The sequence below is a fragment of the Neovison vison genome, chromosome 13 (genome assembly GCF_020171115.1).
Source record: "Neovison vison isolate M4711 chromosome 13, ASM_NN_V1, whole genome shotgun sequence".
Classification (NCBI taxonomy): Eukaryota; Metazoa; Chordata; class Mammalia; order Carnivora; family Mustelidae; genus Neogale; species Neogale vison.
In genome coordinates, this window is record NC_058103.1 from 15,007,419 (window position 1) to 15,027,511 (window position 20,093).

The 20,093-nt window shown below is 41.8% G+C and overlaps 1 protein-coding gene across 3 annotated transcripts in view; it reads left to right on the forward strand.

Moving 5' to 3' along the window:
- The window catches only part of LIN52 (lin-52 DREAM MuvB core complex component), a 120,288-nt gene extending 100,465 nt beyond the window's left edge, over nucleotides 1–19,823 (forward strand). For all 3 annotated transcript variants that reach the window (XM_044229631.1, XM_044229633.1, XM_044229634.1), the window contains one exon: nucleotides 17,791–19,823. In XM_044229631.1, coding sequence (XP_044085566.1) covers nucleotides 17,791–17,846 — 56 coding nt within the window. In that variant the 3' untranslated portion in view covers nucleotides 17,847–19,823. The remainder of the gene's footprint in view (nucleotides 1–17,790) is intronic.
- Nucleotides 19,824–20,093: the final 270 nt, after the last annotated feature.

Sequence of the window (20,093 nt, forward strand, 5' to 3'; positions counted from 1 at the left end):
GACTGCTTGATGAAACTAGTTTAGAACTCTAACCTCCTGGTTTTGAAACCAGGGGTCTAGCATCTATAAGACACTTCTTTTTGGGGCACCTGGGTGGCTCAATCAGTTGAGCTTCTGCCTTCAGCTCAGGTCCTAATCCCGGTATCCTGGAATTGAGCCCTGTGTCAGGCTTCCTGCTCTGCGGGGGAGCCTGCTTCTCCCTCTCCCTCTGCTTCCTGCTCCCCCTGCTTGTGCTCTCTCTCCATCAAATAAATCTAAAAAAAAAAAAAAAAAAAGATGCTTATTTTCATTTTACTTCATTATTGGTTTGAATGCAACTAAAATTAATGAAAAAATATTTTAAATTTAATTATTAGTCGTTATGATGTCTAATTAACCAGATTTCCCCATCATATTTTTTTGAATTAATTTATTTTTAATTTAAATTCAGTCGATTAACATATAATTTATTATTTGTTTTAGGGGTACAGGTCTGTGATTCATCAGTCTTCTGTAACACCCAGTGCTCACCACAATGCATACCCTCCCCAGTGTCCATCGCTTAGCCACCAGCCACCCCGTCCCTTCTACTTCCCTCCCCTCCAGAGACCCTTGGTTTGTTTCCTGAGATCAAGAATCTCTTACAGTTTATCTCCCTCTCGTTTCCTCTTGTTTCATTTCTTTCTCTCTTCCCCTATGATCCTCTGCCTTGTTTTTTAAATTCCAAATATCAGTGAGATCATATGATAATTGTCTTTCTCTGATTGACTTATTTTGCTTAGCATATTGCCCTCTAGTTCCATCCACATCATTGCAAGTGGCAATATTTCATTTTTGATGGCTGCATAATATTCCATTCTATAAATATACCACATCTTCTTTATCCATTCATCTGTCAATGGACATCTGGGTCTCTCCATCATATTTAACTATATTGATTACCCATAAATTGTGGGTTCTTATTTTTTTATTTTTTTAAAAGATTTTATTTATTTATTTGACAGACGAAGATCACAAGTAGGCAGACAGGCAGAGAGAGAGAGGAGGAAGCAGGCTCTCTGCTGAGCAGAGAGCCCGACATGGGGCTTGATCCCAGGACCCTGGGATCATGACCTGAGCCGAAGGCAGAGGCTTTAACCCACTGAGCCACCCAGGGGCCCCAAATTGTGTTTTTTTTTTTTTAAAGATTTATTCATTTAAGTAATCTCTACACCCCAGGTGGGGCTTGAATTCACAATCCTGAGATCAAGAGTCTTAGGCTCTTCTGACTGACCCAGCAGGGTGGCCCTACCCATAAATTGTTTTTAAGATGCTAAATTATTACTTGTACTGTCAAAGTTTTTTTCACTTAATACGTGTTTATTGTATGTTAACTATGTTTTGGTTAAGCTCTGGAGTTTCAATAATGCATACTATATAGACAGTAATATGTAATTTTCTGGTCGAGGATATTTTTGTGTTCTAATCATTTTAAATTAATAATTCATGAATATTGTAAATAAGATTATTTAAAAACACTGTAACAAAGTATTCAGCGGGGGGGGGTACCCAGAAGGTTAACTAGCTGTTATTTCTAATTGGAAGGAAAATGAACCTACCATATTACTTCCCAAGTAGACATGCCATACAATCAAGTTCTTACCTGATTGTTATGTGGTTTTAAAAGAAATTCATGGTCATATGAAGGCAGTAATCGTTGTACCTATGTATTACTACATGATTTTAGAGGAAAAAGATTTTTTAAATGAAAGCCTACTGGATAGCTCCTGTATATTGTACATTTTTTCTAAGTCCATCAGGGAAATCATCTTAAAAGATCTCATCCATTGATGAATTTATTGTCTGGTCAGGTTGAGAACATGAACCGTATGAACGTGAAACCACAGTGCAAACAATTAAAAATCAAATTATCAGCTAGAACAAGTAATTTGTTTTACATTGTGTAAATCATCTATGAAGTAAAAGGGTGTCCAAAGTGAAGTAGGATCAGTGAGGTCATCATTTATATACACAGTTGTTGACAGTATGAGGGCAAACTAGTTGAAATTTCATTGGACTAGTGAAAGTTTAGATTAAGCGATCTCTTTTCACAACTTGTTAACTGTTGGACTGACAGCTTGAAGTTAGTCTTGCTCCCGGCCTCTAAAGGTTTCCCTGAGAAGATTCAATAAATGAGTAACCAAGGACTCATTCTCTCCACCTCCCAGAGAATTTTGTAGAAGCAGAGTGTCGAGTATAGAGCCAGAGAGCACCTCTCATGGCTATTTTATGAATAAATTGAAAACCATGCTTGTAGATTTGTCAGTTTGATTTCTTAAATAATTAAGAGAGAGAAAAGTTGGAGGGCAGCTGCTCCTTAATATTAGGCTTAACTTGAGTTAGATTTGGTAGACTTTAAAATATATATAATCTGCTTTTGATTGCTTGTTCATGTGTAATTTGTTCCTCATCCAAAGACTTTAACGATGGAGATAAACATTCGTGACATGAAAAGTCACCCCCTTTCTTTTTTTTTTTTTTTAAAGATTTTATTTATTTATTTGACAGAAAGAGATCACAGTAGACAGAGAGGCAGGCAGAGAGAGAGGAAGGGAAGCAGGCCCCCTGCTGAGCAGAGAGCCTGATGTGGGACTCAATCCCAGGACCCCGAGATCATGACCTGAGCCGAAGGCAGTGGCTTAACCCACTGAGCCACCCAGGCGCCCAGGTCACCCCCTTTCTAAAGCATTCCCTGTCCATCCATTCCCAGGCCCTCTGCAGAGTGAATTACCCAGGTCTCTGTTCCCTGGCTTACTCTTCATTGTATTATGATATGTGGTGACAATGAGAAAAGGCTGTATATCCAGAGAAGCATATTTTTATTATGGAGATTTTCTAAACATGTACTAACTAAAGTAGAGAGAATGCTACGATGGGCTCACATCCCCATCTTCAGTAATTCTTGTTTTACCCCTACTCCCTTGTGTTGTGCTGTTTGTTCTATTCCTCTTGTCGGCTGGAGTATTTTCAAGGACATGCTAACAGAGAAGGTCTTTTTCTTTTCTTTTCCTTTTCCTTTCCTTGTTCCCTCCTTTCCTCTCTTCCTTCCTTTCTTTTTTTTAGGAAGCTTTTTTCTTTAAAAAAGGAAAAAAGTGGGGAGGCGCCTGGGTGTCTCAGTTGGTTAAGCAGCTGCCTTCGGCTCAGGTCATGGTTCCAGGGTCCTGGGATCGAGTCCCACATCCGGCTTCCTGCTCAGCGGAGAGCCTGCTTCTCTCTCCCTCTGCCTGCTGCTCTGCTTACTTGTGCTCTCTATCTCTCTGTCAAATAAATAAATAAAATCTTTAAAAACAAATAAATAAATAAGGAAAAAAAACAAAAATTAAAAAACGACACCTTTGGGGTGCTTGAGTGGCTCCATGGGTTAGCAGTTAAGCGTCTGCTTCAGCTCAGGTCATGATCCTCGGGTCTTGGGATCAAGCCTCAAGTTGGGCTCCCAGCTCAGCGGGGTGTCTGCTTCTCCCAGTCCCTCTTACCTCCCACCCCTGTCTGTGCTCTCTCTCTTTCTCAAATAAATAAATAAAATCTTCTTTAAAAAACCCACCATTAATATACTGAACAAAATAAAATAGTTCCATGGGGTGCCTGAGTGGCTCCGTGGGTTAAGCCTCTGCCTTCGGCTCAGGTCATGATCTCAGAGTTCTGGGTTCGAGTCCCGCATCTGGCTCTCTGCTCAGCAGGGAGCCTGCTTCCTCCTCTCTCTCTCTCTCTCTCTTTCTCTCTCTACTCTCTCTCTGTGCCTACTTGTGATCTCTCTCTGTCAAATAAATAAAATATTTTTTAAAAAATAAATAATTTTAAAAAAATAAAAAATTATTGTGGATGTTTATATTTGATGTGTTTCAATCTACTATAATCATTATTCTTTTTAACACTCAAAACTGTCCTGCCTTTGGTGACTGAATACCCCTTCAGGCTGCCTTCTGTGTCATTTGACGTGACTACTGTGATTTTTGGTAATTTCTTGCTTTCAGCATGTCAGGTTAGCCCTGGTTCATGTACTTCCTCAGACTTGGAATCTCATTCATTTCTCTAAGGAACGCTGGTCCCTTTTAGTAGAAATTTAAGTACTAATGGTATTCATTGTTACTGGGCTGTCATTGCTTCTAGGCCTTTTCCATAGACAGGGTTGGTAAATAAGTTTTGGTTTGTTTGATTTCTTTTGGGTTTTTTTGAAGATTTTTTTTTTTTTAATTTATTTGAGAGAGAGAAAGAGCATGAGCAGGGAGAGGCAGAAGAAGAGGGAGAAGCAGACTCCCTTGCTGAGCAGGGAGCCCGATGCGGGACTCTTTCTTCCTCTCTCTTTCTGCCTACTTGTGATCTCTGTCAAATAAATAAATAAAATCTTAAAAAAAAAATGTTTTTAAAAATTAGTTAATTATACTAGAACTAAATAAAATTAAATGTAAAAAAATAAAATAACTTAAATTTTTGTACTATGTAGTTATGCAAACTTTATAAAGTCAAATCATTTCAATTTTTAGAGATTGCTTTTTTCTAATTTTGTTAGAATTTTGTTTTCAGTATATAAAATATTTATATGGTGTCCCAAAGAAAAAGGTATGGGGGCGCCTAGGAGTCCAGCTCTTGATTTTTGGCTCAGGTCATGATCTTAGGATCATGAAATCGAGCCCCATGTTGTGCTCCATCCATGCTGGGGCATGGATCCTGCTTAAGATTATCTCTCTGCCCCTCCCACCTCTATAAAAAAAGAAAAACATATAAAATAAGGTACATTCAAAGTGTCTACCTTCCATCTCTGTTTCTTTTCCCTCTTATATCCATCCCTGAGGTAACCATCTTTATTAGTAAAAACTAATAACAAACCTAATCCTTCCATTGCATGTGTGTTTTCCCCATTTCCTAACTTTCCACATAAGTTTACATGCTATATACAGTCTTCTGTACCTTACTTTTTTTTTCACTTAACAATATGTCCTGAAGATCTCTCCGTAACAATATATAAGTATTTTTATTCCTTTTTATACCTGAATTCTATCAAAAGGTGTCCCCTCTCTAAAGATAGATATTTGTTTCCAATCCTCAGTTATTACAAATTGTGCTGTATTTGGAAATACAATGGAAATATGAATGGAAATATGATTACCCTATTTAATACTTATGCTGGTGTATTTTTAGGATTGCTTCCTAGAAGTGGAATTGCTGGGTCAAAGGGGTAAAATGCAGATGTAGTTTTAGTAGAACAAAAATTTCTTGTACACAATGTTTAATTAAGAATTGAAAAGTAGGGGCACCTGGGTGGCTCAGTGGGTTAAAGCCTCTGCTTTTGGCGCAGGTCATGGTCCTGGGATCAACCCCCGCATCGGGCTTTCTGTTCAGTGGGGAGCCTACTTCTCTCTCTGTCTGCCTCTCTGCCTACTTGTGATCTCTGTCTGTCAAATAAATAAAATCTTTCAAAAAAAAAAAAAGAACTGAAGAGGAAAGAGTGCCTGGGTGGCTCAGGTGGTTAGGCGTCTGCTTTCAGCTCCGGTCATGATCTCAGGGTCCTGGGATGGTCCTGGGATCTCTGCTCAGTGGGGAGCCTGCTTCCCCCTCTCTCTCTACCTGCCTCTCTGCCTACTTGTGATCTCTGTCTCTCAAATAAATAAATAAATAAAAGTTGAAAGGGAGGCAGAGTTCCCTTTTCCTGATATATGAATACATTATTTCATACACGAAGTAGATACGTAGTTGGCCGCCTACTGGGTGCCTGGCATTGTTCTAGTTGATGGTGATACAGCGGGAAGTTCTACAGAACTTCATGGAGCATGAAGGTAAATAAACAAAGGTAATTGCAGATTTTGGTAAGTGCTATGAAGGAAGTAAATGGGTCGATTGGAAAGAATAAGAGGACTCGCTTTGGATAGGGTAGTCAGGAAGACCTCTCTGAAAAGGTGACTTCTGAGCTGAGACATGAAGGATAAAAATGATCAGTGCTGCCATTTATTGACTTCCCTACTATATGCCAGGCAATACAAAGGATTTTCTTGCATTATTTTATTCCATAGACTCTGCAAAGTCTACTTTATAGTTCCTGTTTTACAGATCAGAAAACTGATGCTCAGAAAAGTAAATTACTTGCTCAAGACCTTGAATCTTAGGAATAGGGGCCGGGATTTGGACCAAATCTATTGTTCCAAAGCCAGATAAGACATACCCTTTTCCTGTGTTGCATTACCTCTTAGACAAAAAGAAAGTGGTGAATACTAGTTAATGTAGTAAATGGTTTAATTTATTTTTTACTGAATGGTTATAATTTCAGAGTACGTATACTCATTTTATTTGGGAATATTTGTTATATAAGAAAACAGACCTTCTTGTCCAAACTAAATGAAATCATTTCAATATCTGTTTTTATTGTTTTTGATTTAACAATGGTTTTATGTTTAAAATATATGTGCTGCCGAAGCGAGCACTTATGTTTAAAATACCTTAGCAAAAATATCATCCAGATATTTCTAACCTATTAAAATGATGCACCTTCTGAGTATCCTTTTTGTTTACTTTTTGTTTTGTTTTGTTTTGTACTTCACAGATATTTGTTAAAACTTATATAAAAGGTATTTTAAAGTGTTTAAATTAACTTTAGTAATTGAAATAACCAGATTGTTCAGGTAAAATTAATCTTGGGGGGGAATTTTTTTCTTATACCAGCACTTACTGAGCACTTAAATGTATTCTCTTAAGTATTACAACAACTCAGTCTGGTCAGTAGTGATCCCCATTTTATAGATGAAGGAACTGAGGCACAAAGAGGCTACCTAATTTACTTGTGATCACCCTTTAGTAAGTGATAGTTTTTTAGACCTAAAGTTCAAATCCTATGCAGTCCTTGGTTTTATATCCTAAGTATTAAAAAGGTCATCTCAAACAATAAGAAAGTAGGAAACTATTATTATATTCTTCCTTGCCAGTAAGTTAAGTCCATACTATTGTCCAGTGAACCATGCATAAAGACTCAGACATTTGCTTTGGTGTCTTAAACTAGAACTAGTTTAGCAGTTAAAACCCAGATGCTAGTAATCCAAAGGGGCACGTGCACCCGAATGTTTATAGCAGCAATGTCTACAATAGACAAACTATGGAAAGAACCTAGATGTCCATCAACAGATGAATGGATAAAGAAGATGTGGTATAGATACACATTGGAATACTATGCAGCCATCAAAAAAAGGAATCCTGCCATTTGCAGCGATGTGGATGAAACTAGAGGGTATTATGCTTAGCGAAATAAGTCAATTGGAGAAAGACAACTGTCCTATGATCTCCCTGATATGAGGAAGTGGAGATGCAAAGTGGGGGGGTTGGGGGGTAGGAAAAGAGTAAATGAAACAAGATGGGATCAGGAGGGAGACAAATCATAAGAGACTCTTAATCTTAAAAAACAAACTGAGGGTTGCTATGGTGAGGAGGGAGGGAGAGGGCGGTGGGGTTATGGACATTGGGGAGGAGGGTATGTGCTATGTGAGTGCTGTGAAGTGTGTAAACCTGGCGATTCACAGACCTGTACCCCTGGGAATAAAAATATATTATATGTTTATATGGGGGTGCCTGGGTGGCTCAGTGGGTTAAGCCGCTGCCTTCGGCTCAGGTCATGATCTCAGGATCCTGGGATCGAGTCCCGCATCGGGCTCTCTGCTCAGCAGGGAGCCTGCTTCCTCCTCTCTCTCTCTCTGCCTGCCTCTCTGCCTACTTGTGATCTCTCTCTGTCAAATAAATAAATAAATATATATATATATATATATATATATATATATATAATATGTTTATAAAAAATAAATAAATAATAATTTTTTAAAAACCAGATGCTAATTTTACAAACAAGGCCACCTCTAACAATATTAAAATAATGGTATTATTTCCTGGCTTAAAGAAAAATTCTCCAGTAACTATAGGAATGCTGTGGCATGAAGACAACATCTTAAATCTCTATGCAAGTCATACACAAAGTGTTATGGCAGTGAAAAACTGTGGTGTGAATAATACCTCCTCACAGCCCAAGACACGTGATGTATCTTGAGCCACAGTGTTTGTTGGATTTTGTAATTTCATGAGCAAGATTTGTATTTTTTTTAAAGTTCTGTATTTCTGTGTGTTCCACTTGATGTCAAATCTGTATTCTTAGATTGTAAGGTTCCATTAAAAAAAATAAATAATCTCAGCCCCTCCTCCCTCCACTCCCCCTCCCCCCCACACTCATTTTGTATAATATGGTAATGATATCACCGTTGCAGTAATTACGGGTCATCTTCATTTCTTTCATCTCTGCCTGTTCTGATGGCTTCATTCCTTTGACGGAAAAGATTTGGCTCTGGGTGCTATGATTATTTTGTTAAGCGTTATTCGAATAGACAGGAGTGAGAGAAATTAATCAATCCAAATGCAATTAGCATCATGTTTAACCCAGTGATGGACGTCTCAAGGTGAAACAGCTAGGGGAGTTTCAGACATTATTATTCAATCCAATGGTTCTTATCTAAATTATAATCAAGAGAGGTTTTTATTGGCTTCTCAGTGTGAAGATGTAACTCTTTCCCTGCCCTAGGGGTCAAGAAGACTGGGCCTCCATCCTCTGTAGACTTTAGTTACTGCCAGCATGTTGAAGTTGGGATGTTCCAAGCGGGAAAGTTGTCTTAATGTCCCGGTGATTTGAAATTTATCTATATGGTGATCTTGGTCTGATTTTCCTGAGAATGGGATGTGGCCTATGGATAAATTACTCTAACTTGAGGCAAAATATTTTGTGTATTGATCAAGTCAGTTTGACTATTTATTGTTTTCTTAACCTTACATGATAGATTTATTGCTTTACTCACTTAATGGATGAAGAAATTAAGACTGAGAACATGAGACTTACTATGAGAAAGGTTTCACCACGATGTATTACTACCCATGCCCTGAAGCACAAGTGTTCTGCACAAATTTCTAAGTGTTTAGTAAAAGTTCTCACCTCGAGAGTATTAATCCATTGCTTTGATCTCGTTGCCTTTCGTTCAGTTGAGTTTACTCTTGAAAGGGGAACCAAGCAAAACTATGAAGTGGTCTGAAAAGGTTACAAAATACAAATAAAATTTGATAGCTCTCCTTCCTGAACCAAATCTTCCGGGGTTTGATGTTGTTGTTGTTTTGGTTTGTTTTGTTTTTTAGTAGGGAGAAGGATGATAAAGACCGAATATTTGAAAACTAGTCTTGTTTTGCTCTTAAAAGAAGGCAGGGCAAGGAGAGTTGATGGTAGAAACACAGGCTTTCACCTGAATACAACATTTTTCAAATGCCTGACAATTAAGATTCTTCTACTTCTGCTTTCAATCTTCAGGCATCATGGCTGACACTTCCCATATTTTATGTTCTTGCTTGATGTTTTATATTCTGAGAATAAATCTGTTGGCTGGATATTTCTATCCTTTTTTTTTCTTTTTTGTCATGAAAAGCCATTAAAATTATTTTCCATATTGGAACTGTCCAAATTTGTTTACCTGTACATTGAGTCTTGGCTTTTCTTTTTTATATTACATCTTGGGTAAAACATTCTCCAGAAATGGGCCTTACCGTGAACTGAGGGGGAAATGTTTAATATAAAATTATCCTTCTCTGAATTCCCCAGAGGGAACACTGTTCTTAGCACCCCACCCTTTTGAAAGAAAAAAATCCTATTAGAAAAACAAGATACCCAATAGAAAGAGAATCTGGAAAGTGTGCACCCCAAAAGAAAAGGCTTTTTTTTTTTTAAAGATTTTATTTATTTATTTGACAGAGAACACAAGTAGGCAGAGAGGCAGGCAGAGAGAGAGAGAGAGAGAGAGAAGCAGGCTCTGCACTGAGCAGAGAGCCCGATGCGGGGCTCGATCCCAGGGTCCTGGGATCATGACCTGGGCCGAAGGCAGAGACTTTAACCTGCTGAGCCACCCAGGCTCCCAAAAAAAGGCTTTTTTTAAAGAGCTCTCAGGAGGCGGGACGCCTGGGTGGCTCAGTTGGTTAAGCAGCTGCCTTCAGCTCAGGTCATGATCCCGGCGTCCTGGGATCGAGTCCCACATCGGGCTCCTTGCTTGGCAGGGAGCCTGCTTCTCCCTCTGCCTCTGCCTGCCATTCTGTCTGCCTGTGCTTGCTCTCTCTCCCTCTCTCTCTCTAATAAATAAATAAAATCTTTAAAAAAAAAATAAATAAAGAGCTCTCAGGAGGAAGATTTTCATAGTCAGTGATAGTTTGGTCACAGATGTAGCATCCAGACTGTTCTTTTGTCAGATACATGTTTCGGTCTCCTCTTGAAATGCTTATGCCCAAAGAACTTTAGGCAAAAGCCTCAAAGCTGTTCTGCTTACCTTCAAATGCTTCTTCTATGTAATTTAGAGAAAAGTGAGATTTCTACTAGAAACTCTCACTCATGAACTCTCCCATGAGTTCTTTGAGAATGGAGACCTTGTTACCATTACACCACCTTCTGAGGACCACCAAGTGTCTAAATGAGGCTCCAAAGTCCCCTCCTCATGCACGACACAGTACTCAGTTCATAGCACCTTCAGATCTTGATGGCCGCACTAGCACAGCTGCTCTTGGATTAGAGGCATGAAGAAGTGCTTCGTCCTCATCTTAAATGATCCATCATTTGCTGGTACGTTTTGTGCGGAGTTCTGAGCAGGAGTGTGGGGAAGGATCCCAGTCTGGCGAGCTGCTCTGCTGAACCCCGGCTCTCTGCCAGAGCGACCAGAGACTTCCCACGTTCCTGCAAGAGAGAACACGGAATTATAAATCACATCGGTTTCCTTTTGCTCTCCTCTAACGCACCAAAATAGCCTGTGAACAACTAGCCCGTCTCAAAGGCCGCTTCTCCTGTATTGGAATCTTCCCTAATATCTAGTACGGAGTGGTCACTTCGTGTGACTGACTTAACCATTCATCCAACCCCCTTCATGCTTCCCCTACTCAGCACCGTGATAACTGGAGGTCCCTCCTGTCACAGTTATTAGAATGCATTCAAGGTTGCCAGGACGAAAAAAGTAATTTTTAAAAGCGCCCAAACCATAATTGTAACCAATGGCTTCATTTCTACAAAACTATCTTTCAATGAAGCTAACTAAGTCAATCGCTTCTGAGTGTCCTGATGTAAACTAAACTAGGATTGTATGTGTTCCTCCTTGCTGGAAGCAGCTGCTGGTAGAGTTAAGGAAGGCCGCTGCCTCTAGTCCCTGACATTACTCTGGCAGGTCTGGTTCTCCAGGTGAGACGTGTTACACGGACGCAAGTCATTCCTGGCTCCTTTCTTTTCGCATTGGAGATATTATTTTTTTTAATATTTTATTTATTGGGGCACCTGCGTGGCTCAGTGGGTTAAGGCCTCTGCCTTCGGCTCAGGTCATGATCCCAGGGTCCTGGGATCGAGCCCCACATCAGGCTGTCCACTCGGCAGGGAGCCTGCTTCCTCCTCTATCTCTACCTGCTTCTCTGCCTACTTGTGATCTATGTCTGTCAAATAAATAAATAAAATCTTTTAAAATTTTTATTTATTTATTTGACAGAGATCACAAGTAGGCAGAGAGGTAGGCAGAGAGAGAGGAGGAAGCAGGCTCCCTCTGAGCAGAGAGCCCAATTCGGGACTCAGTCCCATGACCCTGGGATCATGACCCGAGCCGAAGACAGAGGCCTTAACCCACTGAGCCACCCAAGCGCCCCTTGAGATCTTTTAGGAAGGAACTTGTTTGATCTCCTTTGGCCACTCCCAAGAGTGCGCCATCTCGGAGCGGACCTGCTACCTCTTTATCCAAGTGGCAGCTGAGATGCTCCAGGGCTCCCCTTGGCCAGCGAGGAACGCAGGGAAGGAAGAGGTTGAGACAAAGAATAATAGTCATGGGAACTTGAAGGAGGTGGAATGGGAGAGGTGTGTGATGCAATTTCAGAGGCATACACCACTCCGTCGTCTCACGAAGGCCTCTTGAGCACGACGGCTTTGTCGTGGGGCAGCTCAGACACCACTTTGATAGGCAGCCAAGTCACGAAAGCGACACACCTGCACCACTGGAAATAGAGTTTGATGAGACAGTTGATGTGTGTTCCAGCAGCAGACAGGAAGTGTCTACTACGAAGGGAACCTGCTGTTTACTCCAAAACTCAGTTCCCACAGAGCACACGGACCCGTTCTCGGGCTACTGCAATTTGCTCCCGCCACATCCTGATCCCTGCAGCACGGATTTCTCTCTTCTCTCATTCTCCGCTTCCTCACTCCTTCATGGTACATAAAGTAACTGGTGTATATACACAACAAGCGTATGGCTTTTTTAAAACATGACCAGTGCTGTGTTCTGACCAACATTGAACGGACACGGAATGGGATAAAATACTGATTCAGTGGTGGTATCCCCTTTCCCCGTTAGTGGCGTGCTTGTTCAGTTCTTAGCTCATATTCCAATTAGTTATTCTGCTCTCACTGTTTAACCATAAAAAGAAAAAGAAAAACTCCTTGTGTACCTTGCTCACTTGGGAGAACTTTAATGTTTTTCATTTATCATTATAAAACCAAGGGCAGTTGTATAACTTTTTTGTACACAGCTGTTTCATGCAGGTCATTTTGTCTTTAAATAGAAACAAATTGCTCTAAAAGAAATGAATTCTAGGTGTGCCTGGGTGGCTCAGTCGTTGGGTGTCTGCCTTCTGCTTGGGTCATGATCCTCAGGGTCCTGGGATCAGGACCACATCGGGCTCCCTGCTCGGCTTCTCCCTCTCCCATTCTCCCTGCTTGTGTTCCCTCTCTCACTGTCTCTGTCTGTCAAATAAATAAATAAAATCTTTGTTAAAAAAAGAAAAGAAAAGAATCCTAGATAGTTTTCCTATCAAGTGTCTCTTTGCTTAAATAAACGTCTTGTTTGAAATGGAAGAAAGAAAGATAGTTATACAGTAGCTCGTGTTTACTAAATGCCTATGTGACCTTTATGTTAATTTCACCTTGAGCCAATGAGGGAACCAAGGGGTGCCTGGCTGGCTCAGTCAGTAGAGCATGCAACTGATCTCAGGGTTGTTTAAGTATGAGCCCCACGTGGGTATAGACCTGACTTTAAAAAAGATAATAAAATAAAAGTTTTATTTAAAAAAAAGGGAAACCAAACCTCGGGAAGATGTCTTGGGTGACTTGTCTCCATTGGTCCAGGGTCCATGTAGGAGCTGGGAAGCAGCAACTCCAAGACGGTTTGATGCTCAAAAGCCCTGCTCCTTACACAGGGTTATGCTATTTCCTTTGTTTCCTGCCAGTCGTATTAGAGTCTCCTAAAGACAGCCTCGTGTAACTTTTCTCCATCTTGCTAATGTTTTTAATTATGTTGAGGCACAGAAATATTTAAAGTAGTTTGCACTGGAATTGAAAACCAAACATTATGAGTTTCTCCCATTTCATTAAAAAGTTACTTAATCTTTACATTGTTCTCTACATTAAAGCCGAGCAGAATTTTATCAGGCAATTGCCTCAAAGTTATAATCTGGAAAATCTTTCTGTAATGAAACCCATATGTCATGGGCGAAAGGTGCAAAGCCCTGGCAGAGAGGGTTGGTCTCGTGAGAGAGTCTGCACCCAATCTCGTTAACCAGGGTGCCTCTGGTAATCCCTCATCCCCTCACTGGTGAGAAATCAATCTGTACCACTGAATCTTTTTCAACCAGCCACCAAGAAAATTTACTGCAGAGAAGGCAGTTTGGGGATAGTCATTGTGGAAAGGGAGCCAGAGGCAAGGCTAACTGTAGATGGAGGAATTGGAGAATCTGAAGAAGAGATTGTATTAAACCACACACCACCTTCCGAGCGAGCAGGACGGAGACCTCCCTCAGCCCTGACCTCTCTAAGTAGACTCGGGTATTTACAGCTGCTGTGAACCCGACAGCCTTAGGGAAACGATGAAGGGGGGACATAGAAACTGCATAAACCTGGAAGTTGATCGTAGTTTCTCCATTTGCTGTCTTTGAGTGTGTACAGGTGGGTCTCCTGTCCCACATTCTCGGCACAATTCACATGTTCCCCCTACGGCGACAGTCTATATTGTGACTTAACTCCGTTCGCGGGCTCCATTGCATAGGAGGGCCTGTGATCATGACTTGGCATGGAGGCTGTGCTTCTCTTCTGCGCACAGATCCTGTGGTGGCGGATGACCAGTGGATCCCTCTTGGCATAATTATTAGAATGTGGGAGCAGCATTGCCTTCCTGTTCAACCTCAGAACCCTAGAGGATTAACCCAGAACTAGAAAATGGTTAAGCAGTTTTACTGACTCTAGGTAAAACTCTAGCAATCTTATCGTTTCTAAGATTGTCTTCTAACACATGGTGGAAAAAAAAAACAGGAGAAATGAAAGGAACTAGAAGTGTCAAGCTGGGGAGCATATAATCTTACCAGGGCCATTAATGCAAGAATTGCACCAAGCCATAACTAGTGGGAACAAGAAGGGATGGAATGAGGCAGGAGAGTAGAAATGTCTTCCTCTCTTCTGTAAGCAAACCAGAGACATCTCTAAAGGCTCTTCCCTGGAGAGATTTGAAATCCTTGGTGGGAGTTTTTTCATAAAATACATTTACATATAAAACCCTGCTGGAAGGGGTGTGTATGTGCTTGCGTGTGAGTGCATGCGCTCGTGTGTGTGTGTGTGTGTGTGTGTGTGTGTAAGAGGAATACAGAATAGTAGCAGAAGGCTGTCTCCCTACTCCTAATGGGATTTTGCAGCAGCATGTGCGAGTTTGTTTCAGAAGTCAAAAATGAACAGATGTTGGTATAAATTACCTCTGTGTCTGATGTCTTGCAAATTAAAAGCGCGGTTGGCATCACTAAACAATTTCACTAGGTTTAGGGGGGTGCGGCTAGCAGGCGGCGATTACTGTCGCGGGTCGGTAAGAAACCTCGCACTACAGCAAAGCAGCAAGGCAAGGATAAAGAAATGAGGAATAAAATAAGGGGTTATGTGAATTAATCAGAGATGTTAACATCTCCGATAACAAGTGAACAGGAGGGCTCGAGAGGTCTGAAGCTGCCCCTGACCCACAGCAATTTCTCTGCGCACAAAGAGGGCTTGGTGCTTAGGAGGTGATTTATAGGGCACAGCCCTCTTTTAGGGAGCAGCTATGTCACGAATTCGTATATCTCCTATATGGGACTGGCGAGTAGGGAAACTTTCTCCCCTCCCATGTAGAAGATGAGGTCTTTGAATTACTTCTACTTTTACGGTGGTTTTCTGCAGCTCTGTGTGCTCAGATTAGGTTGAAGGGGGAGGAATGATTGAGTGGGGAAAGGGTTGTTAAAAAGGATTGGTTAAATTCAAGGAGAGCTTGCCACTGAGAGACTTTGGAAGAACGGTTTATTTTGCCGTTTAAATCCTTTTGATCCCTCAACTGGATTGGGTCTTTTAAAATTTGATGTCTTAAAATATTGGTCATTCTCCCATTTGGGGAAGAAAACAGTAAAGAATCGGGGATATGAAGGGAAGCAGGCAGAAGTAATTAGTAAGATCAGTACAGAGCTCCAGGCCCAGGATTTTTGGAGCAAGCCTCTGTTCTACCCAGAGTTTTGGATTACCCACGTCTGGTTTCCAAAATACCTGCTTCTAGCCATGCTGTGGGATCATTTGATATGATGTACAACTCCTTAGTAAGCACCAGAGAGGAGGCAGGAGACCCAGCCAGCAGAAATAAATGATGAGACCCACTCTGGCCAAAAGTTTAAGTCAGTTCCTAGAGGATCAGGCCGAGGGAAAAGCTTCCAAGGAGTGGGATTTTTTAGGTTGTTAGCCTCCCTTATCATAGTTCGTTCATTCCCTCAGGAAACCCCCGAGTGCGGGAGAAGCAGCAGACTACTCGCCCTCCTTTGAAAGGCGGTGTGTTAATGGTACCACTCTACCAAGCATGTTCATTGCTAAATAGCCAAAAGAAAACCAAGGCAGGTGCCATTCATGTGCTACTCATTTTGCAGATAAAGAAACAGGTTCATAGATCTTGCCTATCCCAAGGTGTACCCCCCGCTGCTAAACGCTAGAGCTGGAACCTAAACTGAGTTCAGACTCTGTGTCATCTGCCAGTCCACGCCACCTCCCCTGGGCAGGAAAATGCCTGTTTGGATTTCCTCTAGAGTAGTTAGTCCTACCTCTGTCTCTCCATTAATCTGGCATTACTTTCATCAAAGGAAATTCTTTTTCTTGCCAAATAAGCAAGATAAATTCAGGAAAAACAACCACCACCGGCAATGTAGAGAATGAAGCCCCTAGGGCCATTAATAGGTCTTAGTGTCTCTGCAAAGGAAGGCAACAGACATTATTGTGTTCCTGCTTGGAATCCTTTCGTATATTATCATTTATCCAGCCAATATTTATTTAGCAGATACTACCTCTAGTGTTTGTGGTAGAAAGAATAATGAGCCTCTACCCTCAGTTCTTACCCTTTAGGTCAGGAAGACACGTATATAAACAGATAACTGCAAGTCTTACCAGAACTTTGTCTATATAGGGTTTGGTGCAAATCCACAAAGGAAAGGAACAGTCATTTTGATTTGAGCCCAGGTGAAGTTGTGGGCACATGTGGCAAGCACTTAGCACTGGAGCTTCCATTCTAGTTAGTGGGATTTCCTTACCCTTTGTTGGAGCTCCAGAATTTGTGAGAGGTAAAGAATATATGGACTGCAGGTACCAGAACCTTCCCTGTGGTTACGGAGTTGTATTATTGTAGTTCTCTGTCGTACAAATGAACCAGGAGCTACTGGGGGGGGGGGGTCCACTCATCTAGCACCAGGTCTGGACTTGAGTCAACACAGGAGGCGGGGCAAAGGTCCTTCTCATTCTGCAGCTGCCTCTCCAGCCATCTCACTCTTTGGCCAGGATGGGGACATACTTTTAGGAGGCCACAGGCGCAGCCTGCTGTGAGCCCACTGCCCTGTATCAGGAGACTCCTGCCCTCCGGGACCAACGGTTGGAAACTTTGAGCACTGTTAAATCTATTGAAGAGGTCAGGGAAGATGATTTTGTCGGGATGAGGATGAAGGGGTGTTATAATACATCCACTTCCTGCAGGTTTGCTCGGCAGAGCTGCAACAGTGGGCTTCTGGAGTGGCCCTTGTAATTGAGAAATGTTTTACTTTCATTTTGGAGCCTCATATGTAGGAAAGTAGCTGTATAAACCCTCTTGTAACCACAGCATTCAAAGATTGATGGTGCTGAAAGGCAGAGAAAGACACATAAACCTTGCCTGGCTGTATTAAATATCTAAGGACTGACAATGCCAAGAGAGAGAAGACCAAAGCTCTATAAACCCTACTTTATTACACCATCCACAGATGAGCTGCACCGAGGGAATATAAACCCTGTTACATTACAGCATCCAGGGACTTCCACTGCCAAGAGATGGGGTAAATGATCTCTGATTCTGATCTGAGATTATAAATGTCCAGAGACCAGCAACCAACCCAGAGAAGACTCTAATCTTGGTTGGGTTGTAGTCTCCAAGAGCAAACCCCCTGACATAGCGAACATGAGTATTTGGTTATATTCTGGAGGGGGGGGGGAGGTTTGGGGGAATTCCCTGGGGATTTTGTTCAGGGGGGATGGTCTTCCCCAGTTGGCCTTCTGGCAGTTGCTGGCTTCCTACAGTTTTCGTTGTCAGTGTTGGTTGGTTTTTCCCTCTTTTTGGAGGTTAGTGGCGATTCGGTCTGTTGTGGTAGCAACTCTTTTTACAATTTGAATTAGTTTGCATTTTTAAAACGTATTTACCTGAGATCTCTTGTGCAGATTGTGGGTTTTCATTGATCTTCCATTTGCTGTGATTGCAGCCAGAGAGATGACACGGGGGAAATTTCTCAACATTCTGGAGAAACCCAAGAAGTAGCAGCTGCTTGTGGATGGGATGTCCTGGGGACTGGAACCGCGCCCTCCCTCCCAGTGGAGCTCTGACGATGTGCAACTCTCTGCTTCCCGGTGAGAGGCCAGAGGGTGCCCCTCCAGGACTGACCCTCCCCCCTGCTCCTGGCACTCTGCACCTCCGAGGACATTCGGCGGCAAGAGAGGAATTTGCTCCGTTGAGTCTCAACAGAAGGATGAGCGCGGTTACTCAGCCAGCTTCCGGACTTTGACCATCTCAGCCTTGGATGTGGGTGACACCAGAGAGCACATCATTCTTAAAGGTCAAAGTTCTGTGCTATCATTTCAGAAAGTGATGCAGGAGCCCCAGGATCTTACACCTGATTTGATTCAGTGATGGCAAAGTCAGCTGTGGCACGTGGAGCGGACAGGTTCTTCTGGCTTGTACTTGATATCTTAGGAAGTATTTATGGTGTGAGGAGACCAGAGAACAGTTAGATTCTGAAACAGACCAGTGAACTGACTGTGAACTCTCCATTATATATTGGGTTCCAAGAATCCCCAGCTGGAGAAAGCCAGAGTCTTCATGACATGTATACCTGCTTTAACAATTCTGTACCTCTCACAATAGCCCCCATGCCCCAGTGCCTTTCATTCCCCACCATCAGTTCTGATTCCAGGAAAGGGGATCCCTGTGGATCGAGTCCCTCCTGGGAGTAACTAGTGAAAGGCCCATGCAAGGTTGCACTGGGTTCTAGACCTCAAGACCAAGTTAAAGATGAAAAAAAGGACTTCTGAGTTCCAGGAATCGGTTACAAGACCCACACAAGAAAGTCAGTATGGCCGAAAAGGTAGGAGAAGGGGATTGTTGACAGGAGCTCCCATTTGATTAAAAACAAGAATCTCTAATTGACCTGAAAGGAACGTGCTGTGGAATGGTGGCAGTGTTTTGCCCCCACTTGTCCCCTCTCACAGCAGATACTCCATCAACGTAACAAATACACACATGCGCGCACGCGGGAAAAAAGAATTTCCGGACTTAAATGCAATTCCTCTGGAGCTCTTTGCCAGTTATCTGTCTCTGTGTTAAAACCTGAAAACCTAATCCATGCGTAAAATTGGTTACACATGTTCTCCGTATTTTGTCTTGTAAGCCAGCCCCCAGCCTCTGATGTTTCGAGAAGTACATGAGGCTTCCTAACCTTCATGCAAAGAACATCCACATGGCGGTTGTCTGATGGTGTTTGGTTACAAGGAAAGTTGTGGTTAAACTATTGGTCCTGAGTGTCTATGCTAGGGTGCCTCACTCATCAGTTAAATAGCTGGTCTGTTAACCATTTCTGACATGTGTGCCTTGTTTCCCATGCTAGAACTAATGTTGGGTTTTTCTCTCATTTTTGCCATCCACGTGATTTTACATATTGGTAAGGAGAAAACTTGAACACGAGTCACAAAGGATGGGTAAGTGAGAAAGAAAAGATTCTGCCTGGATGCGATATAGAAATTTAGGCTGGAGAGGCATAGATTTTAAGTTAGGCCTATTACTGACATTCCTTTTTCTCAAAATGCAGTTGGAGTGGGAGGGAAGGAGAGGGCAAAAAATAGTGCCACAACGTCAAATTTTTCCTTTGCTCAGTTTTTGAGAGTTGATGACATCAGGCACTTTTAAGTGTTTGGGGGAATTGAGACATACATGGAGAATATGAGGATACCTCCCCAAAACCAACTCAGGTCTGTAACCCAAGGCTGTGTAGTTGGTTTTCTGGTCTGCTTTGGCCTTTCTTTTATTGTCATCTTATTCACCAGCACTTAACATAAGTAGATGTTTTAGAATTGCGATATTTATTGGTTTTGTATTTGTCATCCTTAGAAATGTTAATGATGTATTTTTATATTGATAATATAAATGGATGTGTAATGTGTGTGTACTTCAGGGTGTTAGAGGACTGTGCTTTGTACTTGATGGTTTCTGTGTCGTCATAATAAATATGTCCCTTTCATAGGAGGGTGAGTTTTTCTTTTCCTCAAAGAGCCAAGTTGCATACTTAAAGCATTCATCGGAAAGTACAACTCTAATGATAAATAACTTGCTATTTTCCCCTTAATATCATAGTGGGTGGTGTGGGGCTTTACAACCATCTACTACTTGGTCTCCCAGCTTCTAGTCTGTTCTACTGGCCATCCAACCTCATTACTGCTCGACTCCCTAAAGTATTACTTAAAAACCTTTAATACCTCCTTGTGTCTAATAATAAAGTCTGGGTCTCTTATCGTG